The 26,530-nt window shown below is 37.7% G+C and overlaps 1 protein-coding gene and 1 long non-coding RNA gene across 7 annotated transcripts in view; one reads left to right on the top strand and one right to left on the bottom strand.

The window, feature by feature from the left end:
• Positions 1–21,371: 21,371 nt before the first annotated feature.
• The window catches only part of LOC148036950 (uncharacterized), a 33,654-nt gene continuing 28,495 nt past the window's right edge, over positions 21,372–26,530 (top strand). For 2 of the 6 annotated variants that reach the window (XR_015690530.1, XR_015690533.1), the window contains exons 1-2: positions 21,545–21,676; positions 24,781–24,922. This is a non-coding gene — a long non-coding RNA (uncharacterized LOC148036950). Of the gene's footprint in view, positions 21,495–21,540; positions 21,677–24,780; positions 24,923–26,530 lie in introns of those variants that run through there. The other 4 variants (XR_015690532.1, XR_015690535.1, XR_015690534.1 and 1 more) reach the window with 4 other exon arrangements.
• The window catches only part of LOC148036949 (ABC transporter G family member 29-like), a 37,298-nt gene continuing 32,732 nt past the window's right edge, over positions 21,965–26,530 (bottom strand). The window contains exons 14-24 of the mRNA XM_087675873.1: positions 25,322–25,475; positions 25,078–25,230; positions 24,797–24,966; positions 24,379–24,711; positions 24,009–24,299; positions 23,831–23,914; positions 23,620–23,753; positions 23,310–23,537; positions 23,056–23,227; positions 22,695–22,949; positions 21,965–22,602 (exon numbers count right to left, since the gene is read on the bottom strand). Of these exons, the coding sequence (XP_087531999.1) occupies positions 22,333–22,602; positions 22,695–22,949; positions 23,056–23,227; positions 23,310–23,537; positions 23,620–23,753; positions 23,831–23,914; positions 24,009–24,299; positions 24,379–24,711; positions 24,797–24,966; positions 25,078–25,230; positions 25,322–25,475 (2,244 nt within the window). The 3' untranslated portion in view covers positions 21,965–22,332. The remainder of the gene's footprint in view (positions 22,603–22,694; positions 22,950–23,055; positions 23,228–23,309; positions 23,538–23,619; positions 23,754–23,830; positions 23,915–24,008; positions 24,300–24,378; positions 24,712–24,796; positions 24,967–25,077; positions 25,231–25,321; positions 25,476–26,530) is intronic.

The raw sequence follows: 26,530 nt of genomic DNA, 5'->3' as shown, positions 1-26,530 counted from the left end.
TTTACATGCTTGAGTATGGAAACCTTGAACGAAAAATATGTTATCAGATGAATATGATGACCGGGCTGTAGGAGTCCTCTCCTAGTAGGAGATCCTGATCACTTGTCCTAAGTTGGGCAAGTAGTTCAAACCACCACTAGAATGACCTCTTTTATAGGCTTTTTAGCCAGTTCGTGTTCGAGCAATTGGTTAGAGACTCGCTCTAGATTTCTATCACATTATGCTAGGCCTATCCCTTGTAGCTTTTCATGCCTTGATTTTGTCAGGGGATAGGGCAAGAGATGTGGAATGTTTTATTATGTATCAGCTTGATGCTCTTTGTGATTATGCATAAGCACATTTGTTTGTGGGGTTCGAGGGGCTGAGTCCCCCTATCCCGTGGTCACCAATGAGAGCTGGATTTTAGGAGCCGGTTTTGAGCCGTGTTTAAAGCATTTGAGGCCATTTTTGGAGCAAAAAGTGCTCGAGAAGTGTCAAAGTTCAAATTTTCATGAAAATCCAAATGGTAGTGAATGGTTGAGCTAGAGTTTTTCTAGATGCATTTCAACACCAGGAATCCAATGCAAGTCTCGATTCCTCAATCGGACGTCGTTTGACCCCCCATTTAATCCCCGCAAGGTTTAGCATTATAAAGTAGCTACTGGATCCAAGAGCCGAAAAGTATGTGACGAAGGTCAAGTTGATGGATTTCGATGCTGCAAAGTCACCTATCCAAACAGATCTCGAATTCGAGTTCGTTTATCCATCTGAAAATTAAAATATCCACTTGCGGATCATAGTGAAAACAAAGAGATGAACCGCTTATTCTAAAAGTTTTAACCTTAGGCTTAATAAGAAGCCTCAAACTAATAGAAAAACTGACGAAAGGGGGGGAGGGGGGCACAAATTTTTTTGTGCCCTCTCAAAATCTAATCGGTGTCTCTCTGATTCACGTCCATTTAAAGAGAGAGAGAGAGAGAGAGAGAGAGAGAGAGAGAGAGAGAGAGATATATATATATATATATATATATATATATATAGTCATGATCAGGGTAGAGAGAGGAAGGAGATGGTTGTAATCTTGCCCGTTTTCATCGAGGATTTTAAAAAATCTGCTTTTTAAGTCTTTCTCTCTCCTCTCTCCTCTTTGCGATTGTTCATATGCATCAATTCAAGAGAGAAGGGGGAGGGTTGTGATGAAGAATCCAAACCAAATGATGATGCTTAAGTGATGGAGGATGTAAATTCGGTTGAGAGAGTATGTCAGCGGCAAAGAAGAAGCATCAACGGCCTCCGGTCTACGAGATACGAGCCTCAGAATCGTGAATTCTATGCATAAGTGGTTCTTTTGTTTTACCCAAAATGGTTGAAGAAAGTGCTTGATTTTGTTTATTTTTTATTTTCCATTTTGCATTTTCTCTTAAATATGAAAGAAACTAAAAAATATAATAATTTTCCACAAAACACGCAAAACCCACAAGTTGCAGTTTTGATAAAAATAATAGAATTTGGGATTTTTGTTGAGTGTTTTTGGGGTCGTATGGGATAGAAATGGATATGAAAATGATGTTGAGTGTCCTTGATCAGTAAGAACTCATAATTCTGAAATATCTCATAACTATGAAGAAATAAATGGAAATTTTTAGAAAAAATAAGGAAAATTTTAGTTTTTACATCTAAAAAATAGGAAATTTTACATTTTACAACCATGAGCGTATAACAAGGTTGGAGCATGAGCATTAAGCCTCACTCAAGCCTTGTTTCTATGTTATAGTGTGTCTTTATCGATTTTTATATGAAAACGACATAAAAATGAAACGATTTTTATGTTATAGTGTGTCTTTATCGATTTTTATATGAAAACGACATAAAAATGAACCCTACACCTATCCAGCAAATGCAAAACCTAACCGGTAGGAGGGAAAAGGGTTTGTTGTCTATCCACAACATATAGGATGGATTATCATTTAAATTCAGGAGACTAGTAGCATGAAGAAATTCAGTGCTAGTCTCTATCAACGTCGCACATACTATTAGTAGGAAAATCATTGAAGGATTGTTTTCACACTTCACCTAGCTAGTTTCTAATGATAAAATGCTTGAGCACAATGTTCATCCACACTTGCATTGAGCATAACATGGTATCAAACGTGGACGCATTGCAATTGTTTACCAAACATTAACCTACGTGGAGTGTAAAAGGAAACCCGATATGTAGGATAGAGAAATGGTTTCTTGGGGCAAGCTTGGTAAGGAAATATCAAATCTCGTGGATTGTTCAAAATATATAAGAGTGGTGATTGTTCGTGTGTTCTTTATATTAGAGGAGCACATCGAGGGGCCAATCCTCTCGGTGTAGGAGAGCTTTAGTGGGGCCAGGGCATTCAATTGAGGGGTTGCCTCCTATGTTTGTGTTGTGGTATAATATACTAAAATGTATGGGATCTCTCTCTAAGAAGTAAGGAAGGGCAAACGTTGGACTATGTTCCATTACAAACGCAATATCTATAGTAGTGATTAGGGCAGTGTGTCCCTTAGATGCCCCTAGTCAGTCGTGAGGGTGTGTGGGGTTGTCTTGTGAGAGTTATAGAGGCCCAACTAGTGCCTATAGCCAATGTCGGGCCCTTTTTTCGTCTCGACAGGGGGAGAGATTAAATGCACAACTCAAGAGAACTAGGAAAATGGTCTAATCTTCCTTGAGAACAAGAAGGATACAATGTGAATAGAAATAAAGACTTAAAATGTATCTCCAGTTGACCTAGATGCAATATTTGCTATTCTACAAGGAGATATTAGTTCTCCTCCTATCCAACAATCTCTCACAAACTATACCCAATCCGCTGAAGATGAGTAAGTTTGGATATATATACTTAGCACTCTAGATTTTCCACCCACATGGGAATTTGAATATGAAGAAGCTCACAAATACCTAAGTCATTGTTTTTCTAAGCACAAAGAAGGAAGGAAAACCATTGAACCAATTGAGCGCTCAAACCTAGCCAAAATAAGAAAAACTTTTAAATCGATGTACATAGCTAAGGACTAGTCCTCTATGAATAGTATGACTAGTCAATCTACTTAAGGAATATCTCAATATATTTACCTATAATTACTCTAACCTCAAGGGTATACTACCTCATGCACTAATGCATACTATTCCTTAGAAACCAAAGGCCAAGCCTACTAAACAACAACCCTAACCCCCCATAAATCCTCACTACACACATCACATGTGAGAAGAGTTGGAGAGACCACATCTTTGGGTATCTCACAAGATTTCTCACCTGGGTGGTTTATGCTCTCTCTTGACACTAGAAGTTGTATTGTATATCCTGATTGCTACTCAAATATCCTTGGTTGTGGGAGCTTATCATTTTTTGGATTTTTTCCTACAACTCTATAGTCTTTTACTAAAGTTTTATGTGTAAAAATGCTAAAATTTTATTTTGATTGGTTTCTTTGAGAGTAAACCCTTGATTTGAGCACTCTGGTGCATTTACTTTGTGGATAGCCATATATTGTAATGCACTCCACCTCTTGCGTTCGGTTTTGGGCTGATTTTGGGGCTGATTTATTGTTATGACATAAGCCAATTGATTCTTGGCTTTGTAGTTATTATGGCATTTGCTTCTAGGGATAGTGCCATTTTCAACATAGACAAGTTGGATGGCAACAACTTCAATTATTGAAAGGCCTAGATTTTGCAAGAAATTCAACAATTCAAATGAAAAGGCATAAAGCCCAAAGAGTTTAATGTAGAGTCTTGGCTAATCTTGATGAGCTATGCAAGTCCACTGTTATCTTGTCTTTGTCAAAGTAGATTTCCTTTAGTGTCATGAAGACAGAGGGTGGTGCTTGGAAGCTATGGGAGAAAATATGTAGTCTTTATAATAAGCAAATCCATGTCTCACACTTGTATTTTCTTAAGAAGCTCATGGAACTTTGCTTGAAGAAAGTCATTACTATGTGTTCTCACTTAAATGAGTTCCATCCCATTTCTAGCCAACTTATTTCACATGGAATTACCTTTGAGGAAAATGTCAAGGCTATATTCTTGCTTGTCACTCTCCTTGAGTCATGGGATACTTTTCGCACTGCCATAAGTAGTAATGCTCCTATAGATGGTTTTACACTCAAAGATGTAGAGGATGCCTTGCTTAGTAAGAAAGTAAATAGAAAGAATATTGACACCGTTCTCCATGCCTCTCATGCACTCACTATTAAAGGATGTAATGGCAGCAAATATGGTAATGACCATTGTGGTGGCAAAGATGCACAGCAAGAAAAGCCAAAGTCTATATCTCATGGATAGGATCAAAGTCAATCCCATGGCCTAGATTAATCTCTTACATATCATTATTGTGCACAACATTGTTATATTCGGCCACAATGCCATAAAAGGCATCAAGATAGGTGAGATCAAGGTAAGGGAAAGGCAGAGGATAATGCTAAAACTTTGGATGATCGTTGCATCACAAAGTCTACTATCAAGATTGAGGAGATGAGTGCAATGGGACAATTCTGATGAGTATATTTTGACTATTTCTTCTCCTCATGTCTAGTTGATTGATACTTAATCATCTTTCTCTTAGTGTTTTTTGCTTGATTTGGGGCTTCCTTTCATGTGATTCTGTATCATGCTTGGTTTTGTACATTTAGAACAATAGATTTTGTGAGACTAGGAGATAATTATGTTTGTGATATTATTGGTATGTTTGTTTACAGTTTGCTATTGGTATTTCATTTGTGTTGCATAATGTATGACATATACTTCCTTTGACTAAGCCTTATCTCTGCAAGACAATTTGATTATGCTAGGTATCATATTTTTTTAGGTGATTTTACATGGAAAATCATTGTGGCAACTTTATTTTGGCTAGAGGTGCCAAGACTAGTAGTCTTTATCCCTTACTTGTATCTGGCACTATTGATCATGTTATGGTTGTGACTAATCTTCCACATGTATCACTTTGGCATTGTTGTATTGGGCATATATCTCCAAAAGGAATGAAAAACTTGACTCATTTACAGCATCTCTGGCCCTATACTTTTTATATTTTGATTCATGTGTTCATTATATATATGGCATGCAGACACATAACATGCATAAACAATCTAGCACTATTTTGGAAACTTTTGCTCAACCATCAAGACCCATGGACCACTTATTGCTCAAGTGTTTCAAGTCAAATGCTAATGACTACTTCTCACATAGCTATGCACACCCTCTACCCTACGAGTATAATGAGCTTACCTCCATGCCCTAATTGAGTACCATTCTCTCTCGAACCTTCCAATGGCATCTCCACGATTCAAGATGCAAGCTCAAGCAACCTCAATCCTCCACCTTCAAGCTCTATGCTCCATAGCCGCACGAGACAAGACATGAGAAGAATAAGGGGAGAAGAAGAAGAGAGGAGAAGAAGGAGAGCTTCTTCACCATGGTCCCTCACCCTCACACCCTCATTTCCTCACTCCCTCACTTACTCTCCCAAGCAAAAGAAAGAGCAATAAGAATAGAAGAAGAGAAGAAGAAGAGGTGATCCACTTTTTGCCACACATCTAGAATGAGCTTCTTTATTCACTTTTTTAGCTTTTATACATGCCCTAATCCCTTTTGGGCACCCTTCTCCTTTTTTACATGGCTGGCCATTTTGCTTAGGTCCTCTTTTCTATTCCCTTGTATTTACACTATGCCCGTCTACACATTACAAATTTTACAAGAGGAAGCTTGGAGCTCTTTTACAAAAATTTAGGGGGACTTTTACATTTTAAAATGTGCAGTTTTCCTTTTGCATTTTCCTTGAACTTTTAAGGTTTCCCTTGTGATTTTAGCCTTTTCTCCTCTTATTCCTTCTATCAGGTTGCCTTTTTTCATATTTCTAATTTTTTTAAAATTTTCTTTTGCTTCCTTTTCCTCTATCTTGCACTGGGGTTATCATTACCCCTCTCCTAGTCAAGTGCCAATCCCTTGGCACTTGTGGACAGTTGTTGATGAGGGATCGAGTAGTTGAAGGATTGCCATGTGGATCAATGATGGGGCCTTGCAGGGATTGGATGTGGAGAAAAAGCATTTTAAAATGGTGGAGGTTGTGGAGATCCAGAGTGGATTGAGCGGATGAAGAGGCCTCCAAAGTCGATGGTTAGTTGTGGGGTATCGGATTCAACTGAAAAGGAAAAGAAAGTGCACTGCCTAAGGATGTGTCTACCTTACCATATAGTGCATTGTGTCCATACAAGTGGAACTAGGAGTTGGGGCAAGCCTAGGGTGTTGTCCCACACTTGAGGACCTAGTTCATTCATAGAGGGGAGGTGCAGTGGTTGTAGCTTAGGGAGGCAGGTCTAACCATAGGCGAGTGTAACCTCCCTAGGTGTGTCCTGCCCTTGATGCACCGTAAGCATGTGAAGTGGGGGAACAAAAGGGGCTAGGGGGTTAGGCATGAAGCTGGTCAACTGAGATCATCGGATGCACCTAACTTTAGGAACCCCTAGGTGCAGTGATTGTGGAACTCATCAAAAGCGAGATATATTGCTTGTTTTCTCTTTTGATTTTCTCTCGTTTCTTTCTCTTTTTCTTTTTTGAAGGTACACGAAGAACTAGTCCTCGTGTTCACGATTGTGGGAGGAAGAAGTTGGGGGCTTGAGTGACTGCTAAGAAAGTTCTTACCCTACATGTAGCCCTCTAGATTTATGCGTACATTTAGAGGGGTCGTGGATAAGAATGGATGATTACATCTAGTGGATCGGCTACTATCATTCATATCCTCAAGTAGAGCCATGCAAAAAGATGGAAGAAGTGTGGATCGCATCATGAGTCTAGCCATTTTGCGCAACTATCTATGCCAACATTCAAGTCAAAAAAGAGGGGCAGTAGGTGATATTCTTAAATGGTAGGATCCTATTTGAGAAACACCCTAAGTAACCTAAGGTAATTGCAAGTTGTAATGAAGGTTGGGTCATGTCAAGAGGAGAACTCACTAAGGAGTGGGACATGGAGAAGCTAAGGTCATCTACCAAGAATGTGAGGGCTTCTTCTAGTTTAGTGGCATTTACATTATATAACTTGGAGAATTCATAGCAGCCATGGATGTCAAAATTAAAATCCACTCCTATCCTTCTTGGATATGGCATGTAGGTTGGGTCATCTCTCTCATGGGGTAGGGTGTTGCAAAAAGACATCCATGCATCCATGTTTGCATCCCAAATTCTTCTCCTCCACTTGGGTTGTGCTTCATATCCCTTCACAATCTTGGGCACTTCCATTACCTTATCTTCCTCATAATCTGGTGATTTTGTCCTCCACAATGTTGGATTCTTTTCTCTTTCTTCATTCCATTGATCCCCAAGTCTTTTTCCCATGTTTATCACCTCTTCCACCACTTTAGGGGATAGCACTTGGCTCATTGTTGGTGGGAATCAGAAGGTAAACTCAAAGGATTGGCATTTATTTTCCCTCTATTCCCAAACCACAAGTTCCATGTTCCAATATATAGGAAAGCACTCTTCTCTCTATGGGATAGGGACTTCTAGAACTTCTAGGGGTTGTGCCCTTAGCCTTCTTCTTGCCTGCTCCAACATCTTCCTTCTAACTTCAGCTTTCCTTGGCTAGATGGCATCCCTTGTTCTCCACCCTCACACTATTCCTTGGCGAGATGGCATCCCTTGTTCTCCACCCTCACACTATTCTTTCACTTGACTAATCTTGTTTGTAGATTGGTGATCTCTCAAGGGTCTCCCCCACTTTCTCTTCACCTTCGACCTCTCCCACCGCCTCTTGGATAATAGCAGTTAGCACCTCGCCAAACCCTACAACGATGCTTTGGATGCAGGAATTCTGCAATCGGATTTGGAGGTGGTAGTTAGTGACTCAGCCTTGCCGGTTTTTGGTTGGACACTAGCATCTTGGTTGACGATTCAATGGTTCTTCGAACATAAGCATTCAAATTGACTTCATCTAGAGATCCTTGTGTGACACTTTTAAGCATAGGCACCTGGATTCTTGTCATAAGCGTGTTGTACCTATGATGAATAGAGGAGAGTGTATGCACCATTTTCGCTTATAGTTGGATGGTAGTGTTGGGAATGTCCGCTAAAATTTCCATCGTTAGTGTGCACCCTAGCCTTTGTCATCTTCAACATGTTGTAGACATCCCTCTTCGATCTTTTTCCTTAGACATTTGCCAACTCTAATGCTTTCTCCACTAGTTCCATCCTTAGTGCAACTTCCACCTTCTTGGGGGAACGTCCTTGCCTGATAGTCACTATGCCGCTACCCTTACTTGCATCAAGGGTTCTCAAGAACTCCGTGCATCTACTGTGGTCGATTTCTTGGCTAGCTTTTTCCATGTATTTATGAAGGTTGTACTGGTCAATCATCCTCTTCACTGCATCTTCAATATCTGTCAGGACCTAAAAAGGGCCTGACACACTGGCTCTATGGCACTAGTCGGGCCGCCACTATGCATCCAAACCACCCTCATGGCCTTGCGACCAAGAGTGTATAAGGTGTATACTACCCTAACCTATGATTACCGCAATCTCAACTATGGCTCTCCTATAGGGGATTGGCCCCAAGATGTGTCATTCATGCATATAACACATACAAAATATGATCCACTCTTTTAATCAATCAATCCTGAAGATGTAATATATTCCTCACTAAATATTTCCCAAAGGAAACGAACCACTGACCCTACAACAACTTAGGTCATTGTTCACGAAAAGAATTGTTGTGCATCTAGGATGATATCATGTTTTGTGTACAATGCAATTGTGTATGGTTTATAGTGCTCAAACAATTCTTCCATCAACAACCAGTATTGTGAATGTGTAAAAATATTTATTTTCATGCCTTTACTCTAAACTAGATTAACGTATTGTATAGGGTCAGCACCGAGCATGCTTGTGCTACAAGACCCTCTTAATTTTCAAAAACACACATCCTATATGCTATGCATAAGAAAAACATCACAATTTAGTGTATTACCAGCCCCCCTTAACACCCCCTTCTCCCTACCACTTAAGATTGTACATTCGGTGGTAGGTTTAGAGAGCATTTTTTATGTATTTTTCCTTCATAAAAGTGATAAATTTTCACTTTAACATAAAGAGAGGACTGAAATGAGGCTAAACTTCATGCCTCATCATTATTATACATTCACAAGCACAAATGTGATTTTTTTCTATTTTTTGGATGCAAAATTTTTATTTTTCTCTTTTTAATTATATATATATATATATATATTTATTTATTTGTTTATTTATATCTAAATATAAATATTTTTGAGTTACTGATTTGGATTGATTAAGCTTATTGAGATTTTTTTTCTATCACATTCCATCCCATAGGAACACCATATACACAACAAAACCCCAAAATCTCATGATTTTCCTTAAAATTGCAATGTTGTGGATTTTGTGTATTTATGAAGAAATTATTAGATGACTGATTTTTTTTATTTTCTTAAAATTTCTTATAGATTATGGCATTGACAGCCAAATGTAACCATTTTCAATCATTTACCAACCAAATTTATCATAAAACAATTAAATTTATGACTTACTCATAAAATCGCACTTTATATCATACATATCGTGTGATTGGAGGCCCACTGATGCTTCTCAATAGCCATTGATTCTCCTCCCAACGTCAATCAGCCCACCCCCTTCTCTCATAGAATCAACCATGGAAACACACAACAAGAGGAAAGAGGAAAGAGGAGAGAGAAAGACTATAATTTAATCTTTCCATTTAGTACATCATTTTTTGATCCGTTTTTTGTGATGGAAAGCGTGAAAACGGTTCATCTCAGCGCCTTCTTCATTCCTCTTGCTGCCAATAGTTGTAGAAAGTCATTTTTTTATCAAGAAATGGGGCACCCAAAAAAATGGCACCCCCTTCCCCCCCCACGTCATTCAGTTTTGAGGCTTTTTTGGCTCTTAATCAAGTCATTAAGTGTAAATCATTAAAATATCTAGTTCAAACTTTGAGTTTTCACACTTCATGCAAGTGGTTTTTTGCCTAACTAAGGCCCAAACAAACTCCAATTCAAGATTCAACTGGACACACAACTTCACAGTGTTGAAATCTATCAGCTCGGCCTCTATCGCGCACTTTCTGGCTCCCAGATCATGTAGCTACTTTAGAATGCCAAACCTTACGGGGATTAAATGGGGGGTCAAACGGACTCCGATCGACGAACCGAGACTAACATTGCAATCGTTTCATTTTCCATGAACATTTGGTCTTTTGCGCCTCTTAGGCATTTGCATTTCCTAGCATCAAACTCTATCTAGGAAAACTCTAGCTCATCTATCTGAAACCATTTTAGGTTCTATCAATATATAGTGCTTTGATTTATTGTGCTTTGTCTTTATCTTGTATACTCTATCTCCTATTCTCTACTTCCTTCTATCTCTGATCCCCAATGGTTGGTTACGACTTTTCGACTAAAACCCTCCTACATCGGGCACTTGCATTTTGTGAATTTTAGCCCTTCAGGACTTCTTGCTATTTTTTTTGCCATTTTGGGCCTTGTTTTACCTCCACAAGGTTGTGAATAACAATTTCATGGAATATCGTTATTTCAGCTATATCAACCCTTTTCAAGTGTACATGTTATAGATTTCAAGTCTATAAGTTCTAAGGTATTTGTCAAGAAGCAAGCAGAAGGTTTACATCAAAAGAGAGTTGAAAGCTCTTGAAAATCCTACTCAAAATGTGTGGCTAAGGAAAGAGAACCATTTAAAAAAGAAAAGATAAAACGAGATCCATAATATACTCTCTAATGCTAGTCTCACTAACTTTTGGAGAGAAACTGTAAAGAGAGTATTGTATTTTATCAATACGTCTTCAATAAGCCAATGGATGAAAAATTTCCAGAGAAGTTGTGGTCCAGAAAGAAACCTAGTTATGATCACTTGTGCCCTTTGGCTGAGAGGCATTTATGCATGTACCTAGGGCAAGTGGAATAAGCTTGATTATAAGCCCCAGAAGTGTTTCTTTCTTAAATATAGAGATTCAAGTGAAATGGGCTATCACTTATGGGATCCTAAGTCTAAGAAGGTAGTACACAACCATGATGTCATTTCTAATGAGGATAAGATGCATAGCTAGCTTATTAAAAGCATTAAGATATGCATGTATCGTTCTAGGAGGATGGATAGCCATCACATGAGCAGTATGTACAGCCTATTCCACATGATATAGGTCTTGGAAAACCAAGTTATATTGAGGAGGTATTGAGGTGGGAGTACCATAGTAGGTGGAAAGTAAACATTTCTAGTAAATGCATCTAAAATCAATCTATTGTGCATTTGCACACAAAAACTCATCACGCTTATGAGCACATACAAAATATAATAATTTCATGGTGTATAGTATACATTCTCTAATAATATTTTCACATTATGATGCATATAAATTCCATTGTTTGTAGTGTACAGTCTCCAATAATATTTTCACATTATGATGCATATAAATTCCATACATTAAAATACACATCCCAAAATAATAATTCAACATAACTCTATCTAATAACTTGCTCACCACAACACAAAACACATTAGCATCCTTCCATCTATCTACCAACAAGGATAATGTGACTAATATCACATGCATGCATTCATGCAATAAGTCATCATTTATGCAACAAATGTACAAAGTGTAAATCAAATAAAATAAAAATTATCTTATTTTCATAGCAAATTTGAGTAAAATTCCATGTTAAGTATAATTATATAACAACATGAGAGTTTATTGAATGCCAGATAGATACACTCTATCTCTAAACTATGTCATAATTACAAATTGTAATGAGCCTCCTTGTTATGATGATGTTATGGCTAGGGATGATACTCACAAGTTGGATGTGGATTCTTTGGTGAAAAATGCTACTTAGGGGTTAGTTTATTTGCCTAAGGACAAACATACACCACCATGTAAATGGGTCTACAAGTTTAAGGTATCTCCATCAAATGCATTGCCTAAGTACAAAAAGAAAGATTGATAGCCTAAGGATTCAAGCAAGAGAAGAGAATTGGCTTTGATGTGATATTCTCTCATCAATAGTTAAGATGACCAGCCTTGGTGTGGTACTTGCACTGGTTGCCAAAGAGGATGTGGAGTTGGTTCAAATAGCCTTCTTACGTGGAGATTTACATAAGAACATTTACATGCAATAGACTAAGCAAATTATTATAGAAAGAAAGGAATAGTTGTTATGTAAGCTACCTAGGAGCTTGTACAATTTGGAACAAGCTCTCGAGGTATGGTATCATAAGTTTGATGCCTTTATGCAATATCATGGGTACACTAGAAGTGAGGTGCTATACATTATAAAGGCTAGGGATGGTAGCCTTATGATTTTGATTCTCTATGTAGATGACATGTTGGTTTTCCTAAGAAGTCAACCAAAAATATAGATACACTAAATAAAATGTTGGGTGAAACCTTTGACATAGACTTGAGAAATGAATAATCAAATTCTTAGCATGTGTATTATGTAGGATATAGACAAAAAAATGTTCTCTTTATCTCAATACCTTGGAAATGAAATCAAATAAGAGGGGAAAGAAGTGAAGAACCCAAAAACATATGCATAAAACCAATGGAGACTTGAGAACACATAGAGATAGGTTCAAATCTTCTTCTTCTTCTTTCTTCTTCTCCACACAAAAGAATTAAGTCTACAAAATGATAAAAGATTAGTATGAAAGTACCACAACGTATGCACACACAATTGCTAAGTGTTAAACCACTAAGGAAAGAAGAGGTGGTATAATGAATGTGCCATAACCAAGGATGGACTACATGTGTGTAGTCCAATTGTAGAATCACTAGCATTGTTTTGCAAGTGATGATCAAAGACAAACATCTCACACAACCCAAAAACAAATGACAAGGAGTGCCCATTATTGAATTGACTTTGTCTAAGTATAGCACAAAACAAAAAAAGTTGGTGCTTTACAACAACACAACCAAGACTCCACCATAAACAAACAATTATACCTCTTGTAGCCTTAATTACAATGAAAACACACTCAATATATATAATCTAAAACCTTTTAGAATGAGAGTTTTGAAAAAATAATTGCATAAAGTTTTCATACTCTAAAGTTTTGACAATATATCAAACCTTAAGCAACAAGGTTTAAAAAGTTCAACGAGCACGAACAGGAACCTTCACAGATTGATATTTGACCGTCCTCTCTTCTCACGCGAGGAGTAAAAAAACAAACTTTGAGAAGGGCCCCTAGTTCTCTCAACCTCTATACCCTTTTATAAACAAATATGCATCTCTTTCACACTACGTGTGAATTTAAAAAAATCTTAGGCTTTTAATGTTTTATCCATTTAAAACTTATTTGAAAAGCATTCAAGCTTTTGGCTTTCTTTCTTTTTTTGTTGACTTGCAAGCCAACTTTCTAATCAAATGATGATCCTTGTCAAAAAACTTGCCTGCTCCTATTCTCTAAACATGTCAATTGATCCTCTAATGTATCAAATTGTTCTTTCATATGCAAGATTTTTGCATGGTAGGCACTTGATAATCAAACTGTCTTTTTATCTTGGGTGTTTTTTCATCACGTATCCTTCCTTGGTTTCTTGTGCCGCATATCATGTTGGAGCCTTAACAAGCTGATTGCACAAGTATACCAGTGCTTGCATGCATTGTTTTCCTCCCTTTCTACTGACCTATGGCATCAAATCTTCCCTTCCTCTTAAACCATCTCCCTCACTAACTTCTTTTCTGGGCTTTCTTCAAACTGATCAACACACGACCCTTCAAAATAAATCGCCTTGATTACTACCATTGATTCTTTTTTTATGACATCTGAAACTTGCATCATATCGTTATGAAAAATTTGAGCCATAGCCAACGTAAAAGATAACCAAAAGGTGCAATTGTGAGTCGTAGCATCCTAGTTTGACATATTTTTCTTGTGCAGTTGTCAACTTCCATAAAAGAGACAAAAAACTCCTTTATACACCGAAACTATACTTCTCTCATTCTTCAGGCCATTCCTCTGAACACATGGATTAACTCTTGTAAACCACAGTATGACAATTTACATCTATCACAAGAAGCCACTTCTGTCAAACACACCAATTACTTATACATGAAACAACTCCACCAATATATATATGTTGCTACATCTCGCTCGAGATATTGATTGTCTCTATCATCCCTCCAAACATTGTATTGAGCCCATACTTCCTTTTGAAGTTTCCTAATTTGACTATCAATGAATACACCTCCATAAACACTCAAAACATCCATAGTTGGGATTGATGCTTTAAACTCAGTTTTAGCTTGTGTTTCATCAATTCCCTAGTTGGTGCCATTACAATAGGCCAATAGAGCTTTCCCATAACCCCTTGATGTCTGACTATTCTCCTTTATGATACCATCCAAAATCAAAATGCCAAAGGCCAAGGTCTTCCCAATTTATCTTCAAACCTCCCCTTGAGTCTTCAAAGAGTATTGTTTTGCATATGTACCTGTGTTTGATTCAATGTAATATGTCCTATTCAAAAAACATGCTTCGAGAGTGTACTCAAATGCTCAGTCACATAAGTGTTGAGAAGAAATGCAAAGGATGAATTTATGCCATGCAAACACACTAACAATGCTACACACGAAAAAATGAATGCACTGAAAAACATAGTGCCCAGCCTATCTAGATACATATGCCAGTGCATCATGCAAGATGCAAACACAATTCCTTGATTGCTTTAGATCCTTAACCTCACCTCTTATCACTCAGCAAACAAGAAATGTTGTACTCCACTCCACCCACTCTAAATCTCACAATCACTCAGCAAAAAATATGGTCGTCATGATATTGACCAAGTAGAACAACCCATCTCATAATTGTAGGTATCCTTCACAACCCTCAAATTCATCTAACCACCTTTTCCACTCAACCAACAATTCCTATTTGGTGATAAATATCCCAACTCTTGTGTGTGCAAAAAACTGTGCATGCACAATGAAGGGTGCTCTCTCAAGTGCATGTGCATCTAAGATTCACTGCGTATAGCTACACTAAACATCATGCCATGCTAGTGTTCAATAATGGTGCAAAACGTGCATCAAATAATTGATAAAATTAGGAGATGACCCCCGAGTGTAGTACATTCAATAAGTGCGGTGTGAATTGCTCATGAACCCACAATCCCTGTGATGTGTAAGAGTATCGACAAGAAAATATGCATGCTTCAAGATGACCAACATCTACGAACAAACTCTAGGTCCAACTTGTCCAAGGAAATACCAATCTTTACCAAGGCTATCAAGTTTCCATGCTTTAAAAAATCCAAATAAAATAACAAAAATAATTTTAAAGTGGACAAACACAAAAATTCGACTACAAAACAGCAAATTAAATAGTTACACAAACAACTAAGCTACAAAAATCCTACCTATCTAAAGTTTTTCTAGGGGTTTTCAGTTTTCGCGAAAGCCCTTGATAGCATATCCTCATGTTAGTTACCTAATACACTAGTGAATAATATCATGCCATATCACCAAGGCATCTAGTGGATGCTAGCTCATGTAGAGCTCAACATCTCAACACTCCCCCTCGAGCTCAGCATGAGCTCATGAACTCCAAGCATAGTCCTAAAGCATTGAAGCTTCTCAACTCCCAAGGCCTTGGTGAAAATGTCAACAAATTAATTCTCTATGCTAATATAAACCAAGTCAATATTACCTACCAAAACCTGCTCCCAAATGAAATGGTAATGGACCTCTATGTGTTTGGTCCACATATGATATATTGGGTTTCTAGCCAATTGAATGCTACTAAGGTTATTACAGCAAATTATAACATTTTTGTCTACCTATATCTCCAAAACAAAAAATTAGCTTGCATAACCAAGCTACCTCACATATTGTGATTGTAGCATCTCTATATTCTATCTCTGCATTAGACAAGGCAACTGCTAACTGTTTCTTACTACTCTAAGTAATAGCATCAATGTTAAAGGAAAACATAAAACCACTCCTAGATGTCCTATCTAAAATATTACTAGCCCAATCTATAACCATGCGAGCCCAATGGGACACCTATACCATAGAATAATTCATAGTCCAATGTGACCTTGACATAGCGCAATGTGTGTTGCACTACATCCAAATTAGCTTTCATGGAAGTTGCATAAACTAACTCTCCAAACGAAATATGTAGTTTAAGTTTAGTCTAGTGATCATCAAATAGATAAGGCTACCCACAATCTTTCAATATATAGTGGCATCCTCAATCAAGTCACCCTCATGTGCACTAAGTTTAGCATTAATATCCAAAGGTATAGAAATAGACTTGCAATCAACCATACCATACTTCTTCAACATATCCAATGCATATTGTCTCTGTGACAACCATATATACTCCTAGAGTTGTGAGTACTCTCTGCCGAGAAAATAGCCCAACTCTCCCAAATCTTTTATCTCAAATTTAGTCTTGAGAAGACCATTTATATTATCAATCTTTGTCTCACTATCACCCACAATGATCAAATTATCCACGTATATAGTAATGACAACAATACTAAATCACTCTTATATACATAGAGAGTGATCAACCTATGCTTTGCAAAATTCAATGTTGACAAGGTATTCTACAATCCTATCATGCCATGCCCTAGGTGCTTACTTCTATCCATACAAGGCCTTACAAAGCATATATAATCGTGATAATTCTCATCCACGTAACCAAGTGGGCTCCACATAAACTTCCTCTTGCAACTCCCCCTATAAGAATGCATTCTTAGCATCCATTTGATGCATGATCCAACCTTTTGATGCAACCACTGCTATGAGAGCCCTTATAGTAGCCATTTTGGCCATTGGAGAAAAAGTCTCCTCATAATCAATACCATGAGTCTATGTATACCCTTTGGCAACCGGTTGTGCCTTATATAGCTCAATAGATCCATGTGCTTGACCTTGTAAACCTATTTACAGCCAATAGCTTTCTTGCCTTTAGGTAAAGGCACCAACTCCCATGTATCATTATTCATAGGTGCAGTCATTTCTTTATCCATAACACAATCCCAATACTCATTATCCACTATATCTTCAAAACAAGTTGGTTCCACATCCTACATAACCTTAGCCATGTATGCATAGTGATGGGCTACATAGCTATCATATATCAATCATTGTGTTGGCTTCCTCACTCTGCTTGACATGCATGGACCTAGATTATTACTACTAGGTGCTTTAGCATCCTCTTATATCAACATGAGAGAAATATGATGATACATATGTCATAATAAGTGCGTCCCCAACTTTTTATGTACCTTTATTTGACATATATGATGTACTTGGTGGAGTAACCTTTGGCCTCAATTTGCCACTCCAAGGTCTATCAAAACAAAACCGTGACTAGGAGACTCGTGTGGTCCACTAAATGTCTGTGATTGTTGACATGTTTTCTACATAGCCACATTGTCATACTCTTCAACCCCAACTACATTCTGCAAGTTACTATACCATCTACTCACTTCATTAAAAAAAACATCCTTGCTAACTCTTAAGTCACATGTAAAAGGGATGTAACATCTATATCCCTTCTGCTTAAGAGAATATCCAACAAATATATTTTTCTGCTTTGGGATCCAATTTACTATACAACTCATCAAGAATTTAGAGATAAGCAATACATCCAAATACTTTCAGATGAGATAGATTTGGCTTTCTACTTGTAAACTTTTCTTTAGATGTTATACTATATACAATAGCATTGGAGGTCGTGCTCATAATGTATACAATAGTAGCAATTGGTTCAACCCAATAGTAACGATGCAAGTTTCTTTCTGACATCAACACATGAGCCACCTCTGCAATATGCCTATTTTTCGCTTAGCAAATCCATTTTGCTATGGAGTATATCTATATGTATCTTGCATTTGTAAACCTTTTTTTTTGTAAAAATTCAAAAAACTCATTGGAGAGATATTCTTTCCCTACATCCGATCTTAAGCATTTAATATGCAACTATATCTATAGCTTGCGAGTATAATCATCAATGAAGGAAACATAATATCTGCAAACACTCAAAGTTGTCTTTGTAAGACCCCACACATCAGAATGTATCAATTCAAGTGACTTCTTGCATATATGCTTTTTATGTAAAAACTCGTATTTTGCTTTTCAAATTGATATACATCACATACTTTATACATCCCATAAACTTTAACTTTGGGCAAACCATTCACAACTTATTTTGACTGCATGTCTTTTTGTCGTTACACATTCATATGACCAATTCTCTTATGCCAAATTTCAATATCACCCACAACGCATGAACCTTATGCAAACATAGTAGCATTCATTTGAGACAAACTTGCATCAAGAATAAACAATCTACCAGCACGTTTCCCTTCTGCAATCAATCTATAACCATTTTAAATATCTTCTACATAACAACATCAGATGTGAACCAAACCTATAATCCCCGTTCTACCATCTAGCTCTAACATAATGCAAGTTTTTTGTAATATTTGGTACATGCAACACATCAACCAAGTACTTAGTTTTAACATCCTACATACTTAAAGAAATATTTTCACCATGAGTAATGGGGTGAGCTATATCATTCCCCGTCTCCACATAGCCTAGAGACTCTGGACTGTGAATCTCTCTAAACCACTCTCCATGAGAAGTGATGTGGTTAAAGACATCTAAGTCTACATACCATACATCATTTTTTGATGAACCATTAGCAATTATAGTTTTATAAAATACTGCATAAGAAACAACTAGTCACTTCTGTTATCATTGTTTCTACTTTTAATGCATAATTACCTTGTCATTTTTTTTCTATTTCTAATTCTAAACTTATTTTTAAAGCAATTTTTAAAAATGTAATCTTCTTTATCATAATGCTAGCACTCCCTACTCTCACTAAAATTATGTTGCATATTAGAATGTGCAACTTGCCCTCTTTGACTCCCCCTTCCTCAGGGCTGTCCTCCTTTATTTTGATGTATATAATAACCTTGGCTACAACCACTACCTCGATCTTTGCTACGACCTCTACCTCTACTAGTAAACTAAATCACATGTTTAAACTTATTCTTGCTTTCAAAAGAAGAGGAATCTAAGGTGAGGTTCTTCTCAAGTATCAACATAGAAATCAAGTATGTAAGATCAAGAGTATCATTCCTCGTATGTGTAGATGACTTAAAGCTCTTATATTCATCTCCAAGTCCATCTAATCATATATGCACAACATCATTATCATCAATTACTATACTAATAGATCCAAGAGCTTTCATAATACTCTAAAACTTCAAGGCATAATCATTAACGACAAGTTCCCTCTTTTCACTTGGTTCAACTCTGAAGCTTACTAGCCTTTGTGTTTACTTCGAACAACCTTGTCAACTTCTTCCAGACAATAGTAGGGTTTTTCGATTCCTGCAAATAACCCATCATGTTATTTACGACACTCATAGATAGCCAATCCATGGCTTTAATTTGAGTCTACTCCCAATTTTTCTTAATCTTTACATGTTTTACAGTAGCATTTGGTGCAAAAACTTTAGGTACTACTACCATGTCTCCTTCAATGTAATTCCAGATACCTTTGCCCTTTAAAAAAATTATCATCATGAGTTTTCATGCAAAATAATTATCGTTATCAAGCTTCTCACTAATAATCTGGTTGAAGTTATCAAACATTTTAACAAATTAAACTTGTGAAAAACTACAATCTATAAGTAAGCTTATATAAGGTATACCACAACTAAGCACACATTCTTTTTCACAAATCGTACAACAATAACTACAATCTACAATCTATATGCATATGCCTTTTGTGTTGTAATCCAACATCTTAAACCTTACAAATTGAAAATATATAACCTATATACTTATAAATGGCCGATACAACAAAAACTACAATATACAAAAAAACTATTATTGAGACCACTTGTAAGTCCAAAACAAAGGTTGAAATGATCTCAGATGTCTAAAATCACAACAAAAAAGCCCAATATGATTAATATGCAATATATACACTATTCTTCATGTTCACCAAGTTTCATTATAAAATCGAAAATTACAGCCCTACCAAGCTCAAAAGCCTCCTCCTACGACTATAACCTAAGGCAAATCAAGCAATGTGAAAAAGCTTGTTACCCATTGCTTGCTTGCTTGCTTTCGCACTCCAATGCCTTCATCTTAATCTTCGATAGAGCTCTATATAGTCGTGAGACAACTCTACTACCATGAAATCAAACCAAGAGGGAAAAGAGGTAAAAAACGCAATAAAACACACAAAAACAAGGGAGACTTGAAAACACATGGAGATAGAGTTAGAATCTTCTTTTTTCTTATTCTTCCGCACAAAATAACTAAGTCTAAAACATAGTAAAGGACTAATATGAAAGTACTACAATGAATGTACATGTGGACTAAGTGTGAACCCACTATTCGAAGGTTTACCATGGAAACTAGGGATACAAAACAAAAAGGACATCTTTGTAATATTCCATATTATGATTTTGACAAACTTATAAATTCTTTAGGTGATGTTAGAGATGTGGACACTTAGGATGAATGAATACATATCTAACACCAAGTACTAGACAAGAAGCATCAACACCATCTGATAGAGCAACTCACAAATATAGAGCATAGCATCAACCAAGCATTGTAAGCAATACACAAGACTATTTGGGATTGAGTGGAGACCAAACTAAATGTGTCAAAACCATATAAGGTTGGGCACAATGTGGTAGCCCCAACCTACTTCCTTGATGATGTTTCACACGCTCATTATGTGGACAAGGATGTAGTCTAAAATAAAAAACCTCTCAAGGAAGAAAACCATCAAGGTGGTTCTACATGCATTCACTACCATAACAGATGTTATACATAGGTTGTACTCCTACATTTATATACCATTCCACCATTTTTCAAGTCCGCTAAATACTAGTAATTATAAGATCAATTCTTTGCTCACTTTTTTTGCTTGCCTTTCCAAGGATTGCTCACATGTTTTTGCTTGATTGCCTCTAGACATGTTGAATTCCCAGTGCAAGAAATCTACATAATAAATGTGTTTTTCTACCATCTTTATGTTCGCTGGCAATGCAAACATATGAGAGAAGTGAGCTCTTAAACCAATTTTGTATGGAATTTAAGCAAGTCCACTAGCTTCTTTGAAAACATTGAGCGGCTCAATGGTGCCTTAGTGGTAAGGGTTCAAAGATTGGAATGAAGCCCAATAATATTCATCTAAAAAATTGACGTATTTAGAAAACAAACTGGTTTCTCAATGATATGTTAAGTTTGAAGTTACTAATCAAATTACAACCTTTGAACATAAAACCATATTTGGCAACTGCAAACTCCATACTTTGACATGCCCAGCCGAGCAAGTCTATTTATAGACGGGCAGATAATTGGCTCCTCAAAGTTTTCTTAAATTAAGCTTTGAAGGCAGTTAGTTGTTCAACAGGCAAGACTCATCTCAGGCATCACAGGTCGGAAAAACTTGTAAGTCTGGAAGGCATGATAGCATACACAATAGACAATAGACAATAGACAATAGACAATACTCTTATATGCTGTGGTTTGTACAACATCAATGTAGAAGTTCAAGGATTCGGGCGCTGATGCATCATTGCTTGCAGCCTTACAGTCTCTCTCCTGGCGCACAAAATCGCCTAGCTTATCAGGTAGCTACTCCACCTCTTTGCTATTGGCAAAATGGACTGTGAACTAAGGGCTGTCCCATACATATACATATGCTCTTGTCTGACCAAAAACAAGGTCTTTGTTTTTCTCTGCGTTTCCAGTCAATCCAAAAGTGTAATTCTTTCAGTATACTCGCCACGAATCTTTTTTGGGTGGGTTTCTTAATCACATGGTAGTTTCTCTCTGATTGCTAGAGAATCTTTTTGTGATGGGTGTGTTTCAATCGCACGGCAATTTCTCTGTGGCCTTTGCCTGAACCTTTTTGAGAAAAATGTGTGTGTGTGTGTGTGTGTGAGAGAGAGAGAGAGAGAGAGAGAGAGAGAGAGAGAGAGAGAGAGAGAGAGAGAGAGAGAGAAGAGGCTTGGCTGATCAACAATCTGAAGATAAAGTATCATATGTGGTGACCGCCTGCACTGGCATTTGCAAGCCCAACATGTATGTGTAAGCATGCCTTTTGTACTAGCCCCACATGGCTTACCATGTACTGAAGCCAATGCCTTTGGATTCATTTACTGGTGGAGCATGCTGTCCTTAGTGGTTTTGAGGCTTTCGAACCTTATCAGCATAGCTCCTTACATGCTCACACAGTTTCCCATGGGCTGTCTTGTGGAGGACCTGATACATGTGCGTCCAAAAACTACCTGTGCTGGAAGTTCAAGCACTTAATACAAAATGCATACATCAGCGCAAAGAATATCGAGAATCCCACCAAGACAGTCGCTACAACACTAAGGAACTCATAATCGTATCCCAGGTGATGCTCTACGTATGCCCTGATAGTGGTGTTTTGCCCATTCATCAAATGAAGTGTATCATTGGAGTCACCATACTGAGAAGTGATTATTCCGTACACTGTCCATGCAACAGGACAAATCCAATAATACCAGATCCACCAGCCTGGTATCCTCTGCAAACAAACATTAGTCTGAATTAGCAAAGACAATGCTTATAGATTTAACATGTCACCACCGAGGCTTATTTGTGTTTGCTATAACTTACTGGCTTAGGGATGTAAAAACCAGAGAAAAGATTGAACAGAGAATAGAATGTCGATGCCACTATAGCTGCAACTTCAATGTTTGGGGTGATTGACACAGCCATCATGCCATAATACGTGAAATAGAGAAAGGTAAAAAACATAACGAAGAAGAACCACAGAAACTTTGTAAACACCCAAGGTAAGTCCATCATGAAGTACACAATAGTAGCATACAGAAGTGTCTGCAAAAATATGTATGGGATCTCAATAACCACCTGCAGTAGAGAAGTGGTCAAGGATTGTGAGCCAAGTAAAACTTTCTAGTGTCCTACAATAGGGACCAATAACAAAAACCTGAGTCTGTTGTGAAAGACCGCTTACGTGAGCTAATGCATAGGGAAAAGCGGAATACATTCCTGCAGCCCTCTCTCTGTAAAAAACTGTTCTTTCAACAGCCACAACTGGCTGTACAGTTGAGCAGTTGCTGATACCAATAAACATTACAGCCCCATACATGGCACCCATAATGTTAAGTAGCTGCTCCTCGTTATTCCTATCATACATGCAAATCTAATGTCAAGTTTGAAAACAATATAACTGGGAGATTAAAATTGACTCAAGGGCAGAGTACTTACTGCTTTTCCCCAATGTTCCAGAACATTGTTCCAAACAGTAAGGCACATACACATGAGAAGAAGAACCGGGTTATGTTGTAGTCTGGACTGCGCCAATATGTCAGCTGTTGTTTCCAAAGGCAACATGATATCTGCCCCAAAAGTGATTGTGAGTACATAGTCTCGAATGCCAGATCTTTGGCATCTGGTGTAGGCTGACTTAAGTCTTTCACGAGTGCTTTGTTTTGCCTTCAAAGAAGATTGAAGATAGTTAAAACCTATTCAAATGTCAGCATTTCAGGTTTACAGGACTTCGGAATTGCAAGCTCACCTATAGAGATTAGAATTGTGATAAACTGTTGCAAAATCTACATGTAACTGGGTTTCAACAGAAGTGTTGGTGACTTCTAGCATCCAGGTTGCAGGGTTATATCCATCTTTTATCTTTGGAACTCCTGGAATGGCCTGTAAGCATTTCTTTTAGTCCTGGTTATACAGCCAGTGAACCTTCCATGCTGATGATAATTTTCTAGATACACTACCTGAAAGTATTCAACCACATTTGAAGATCTCTCACCCAACGGACCGGCATATATAACCTGTCCTCCTCTTTTTAGCAGTAGAAGCTGAAAAATGATAAAAACGGTAAGAGTAGCGGTGAGTGATCAATGATGAGAGACTACTTGACAAATCTTTTCAAATGAAAAAGAAATTAGTTACCTCATCAAATGATTCAAAGATGTCAATACTTGGTTGATGAATGGTGCAAACCACTGTTCGACCAGTGTTTACGGTATTTCTTACTGTCCTCATTACTATTGCAGCGGCTCTTGCATCTAGGCCTGACGTCGGTTCATCCATAAAGATAATAGAAGGGTTTGCAACCAGTTCTACAGCTATATTAAGTCTTTTTCGTTGTTCTGTTGACAGGCCAGTCAGTCCCGGTATCCCAACTAGCGTGTCTTTCAAACTGCCTAGTTCAACAAGCTCCATTACTTCAGCAACAAACGCCTGTAAACATCATAGTACCCAAAGATCTATCAGCATCAAACTGACATTTTGCAGCTGGAAGGTTATTGCTTTACGTTACCTTCTTATCAGTAGCAGTGATGCCAGGAGAGAGACGTAACCATGCAGAAAATACCAGCGACTCAAAAACTGTTACTTGGGGAGAGTGAATGTCATTCTGTTCACAATATCCTGAAATCCTGGCAAAGGTTTGCTGTATTTTGGGAAACCCAGATATTTTAATGTCTCCCTCTATGTAACCGCCAGTCTTTCGTCCAGCTAGAACATCCATAAGAGTTGTTTTCCCAGCTCCACTAACCCCCATCAATGCAGTCAACACCCGCGGCCTGAAAGCTCCCGTAATACCCTGAAGAAGTTGCAGCTTAGTCTCTGTTATACCTTGCTCTCGCATTTCCTGTAGGCACCAACCTTTTAAGTAAACTCTCTAAGACTTCTGACTGACTTTATCCTGATTTTTGAACAGGTAAGATTTCACGTACACGAGGCATGTCGACTGAGTAACTGATGTCTTCAAACACCATGGTTAAAGGTTGGAACGGAAGTATCATTCCTCTCTTAGGAGAACACTCCATTGTAGTGTCAGCAGCCATTTTCAGAGAACTTGGGTATGCTGCTTCCTTACTCATTTCATAAATTCTTTGAACCTTATCTGTCAGGTAAAGCTAAAGTTAAGCTGGCCATTTGTGGCATCAATTAGCAAAATTCAAGTCTACAAACTTATACTGTATGAGATTATAATCTGGAATTTCAAGGAACTTACTATGGTGTTCACCTGTGAAACTTGGATGAGAATCTGAACAGAATTTATCATGCCCTTCTTGTAGATCTTGATTGTATATTTCTTTTCTTTCTTGCCTTGTTTGCAGTCCTTCAAGGGCTTCTTTGGATATGACTGCTTGAGTCTTTCCTGGTGCTGCAAAAAGCAATAAGAAAGAAAGTGCTGCATTGATTAGCAAAATGTAAATTCCCTACATTAGAGCTCTTTTATGAAATTCCTAACTTACCTTTGACAAAAGCAAGCACTAAAGTGAAAAGAACATTGAAAAGTATCGCCATTCCAAGGAGGACACCTGTCCCTATCCAGTACCAATGGGCTTGTGTAGGGAGCTCATGATTCATCAGAACTTTGACACCAAGCATTGTACCATTGTTGATTGGCTGCAAATAGAATAGTAGGCAGTAAGTAGGCTGTATTTACTGTGTGATCATTCCTCTTTAAAAAAGACGAGTTTGGCTCTAGCAGAAATGAGTTTAAACTTTCGAAACTTTGAAGTAGGAAAATATCTTGTTTTGTGCTTCTCCAAACATCAAAGAGCGGAGAATTCAAACAGTCTGTTGCTGATATTGACTTGAATTTTGGGTCTGATTCTAGCTTTGATTTTGAGGGTAGGACCCTGTTAGCATTCATTGCATTTCTGTTGGTCATATCCTTGTGAGCACTACTAAGAGTCCAACAGTAGCATTTGGAGCTCTGACATGCATTCATTTTCCATTTGTTGCATGTACCTGTCTTCCTCTGACACTCTCAGCATTTGTCATGCAGTGTGTTGCACTTTAGGCTAGCATCAGTGTTCATGAAAAATATTATAGGAGCAGATGCAAAAATCTTTCATTCAAAATTTTGGAGGGATTTTTTAATCAAATTACATGTATTTTCCATTTTTATAACTAAAAATTTTGTAAAGTTCAAAGTTTTAAACCTTCTTTTTACAAATTTAAATGTTTTTTTGAAATCTCTGCAATTCATTTTACATTAAACCTTGGTTTTTTGTGAACACTGGGCAGCATTAAGCTTCCCATTTGCTGGTTGGACCATACGTTAGCAGGTCGCGCCTGGTCGGCCCATTGTGGCAGCAGTCAGCCAGTTTTATGGCTGCATGCTACATATAGTAGGCTCTCCAGCATGCATTATATTCATTCCATCATTCGCTCTCTTCTTCATCCTCATTCTCATTCTCATCATGACTTGTCCTTCTACACTCCTGCTGCAGCAGTCTGGCACCCTCACTGAAGTGGACATCCCTCCACACATCCAAGAACTTTTCACTTGTATGCAGACTTTGTTCAGATCAGTTTGATTTCTGCATCATTTTTTCCCCCATGTGTGTGTGTGCGCACGCGCGCGCATGCTCATTTCTTCCTTTTGCACACTCAAATGGTATAATTGCCAAGTGTGCAATGAGAGAACCTATCCATTGCTACATATTACTGGT

Source organism: Lygodium microphyllum, chromosome 4, assembly GCF_053477565.2.
Source record: "Lygodium microphyllum isolate KBCC chromosome 4, Lygodium_microphyllum_v1.1.10, whole genome shotgun sequence".
NCBI classification, from domain to species: Eukaryota; Viridiplantae; Streptophyta; class Polypodiopsida; order Schizaeales; family Lygodiaceae; genus Lygodium; species Lygodium microphyllum.
This window is presented reverse-complemented; position numbering and strand designations above follow the sequence as displayed.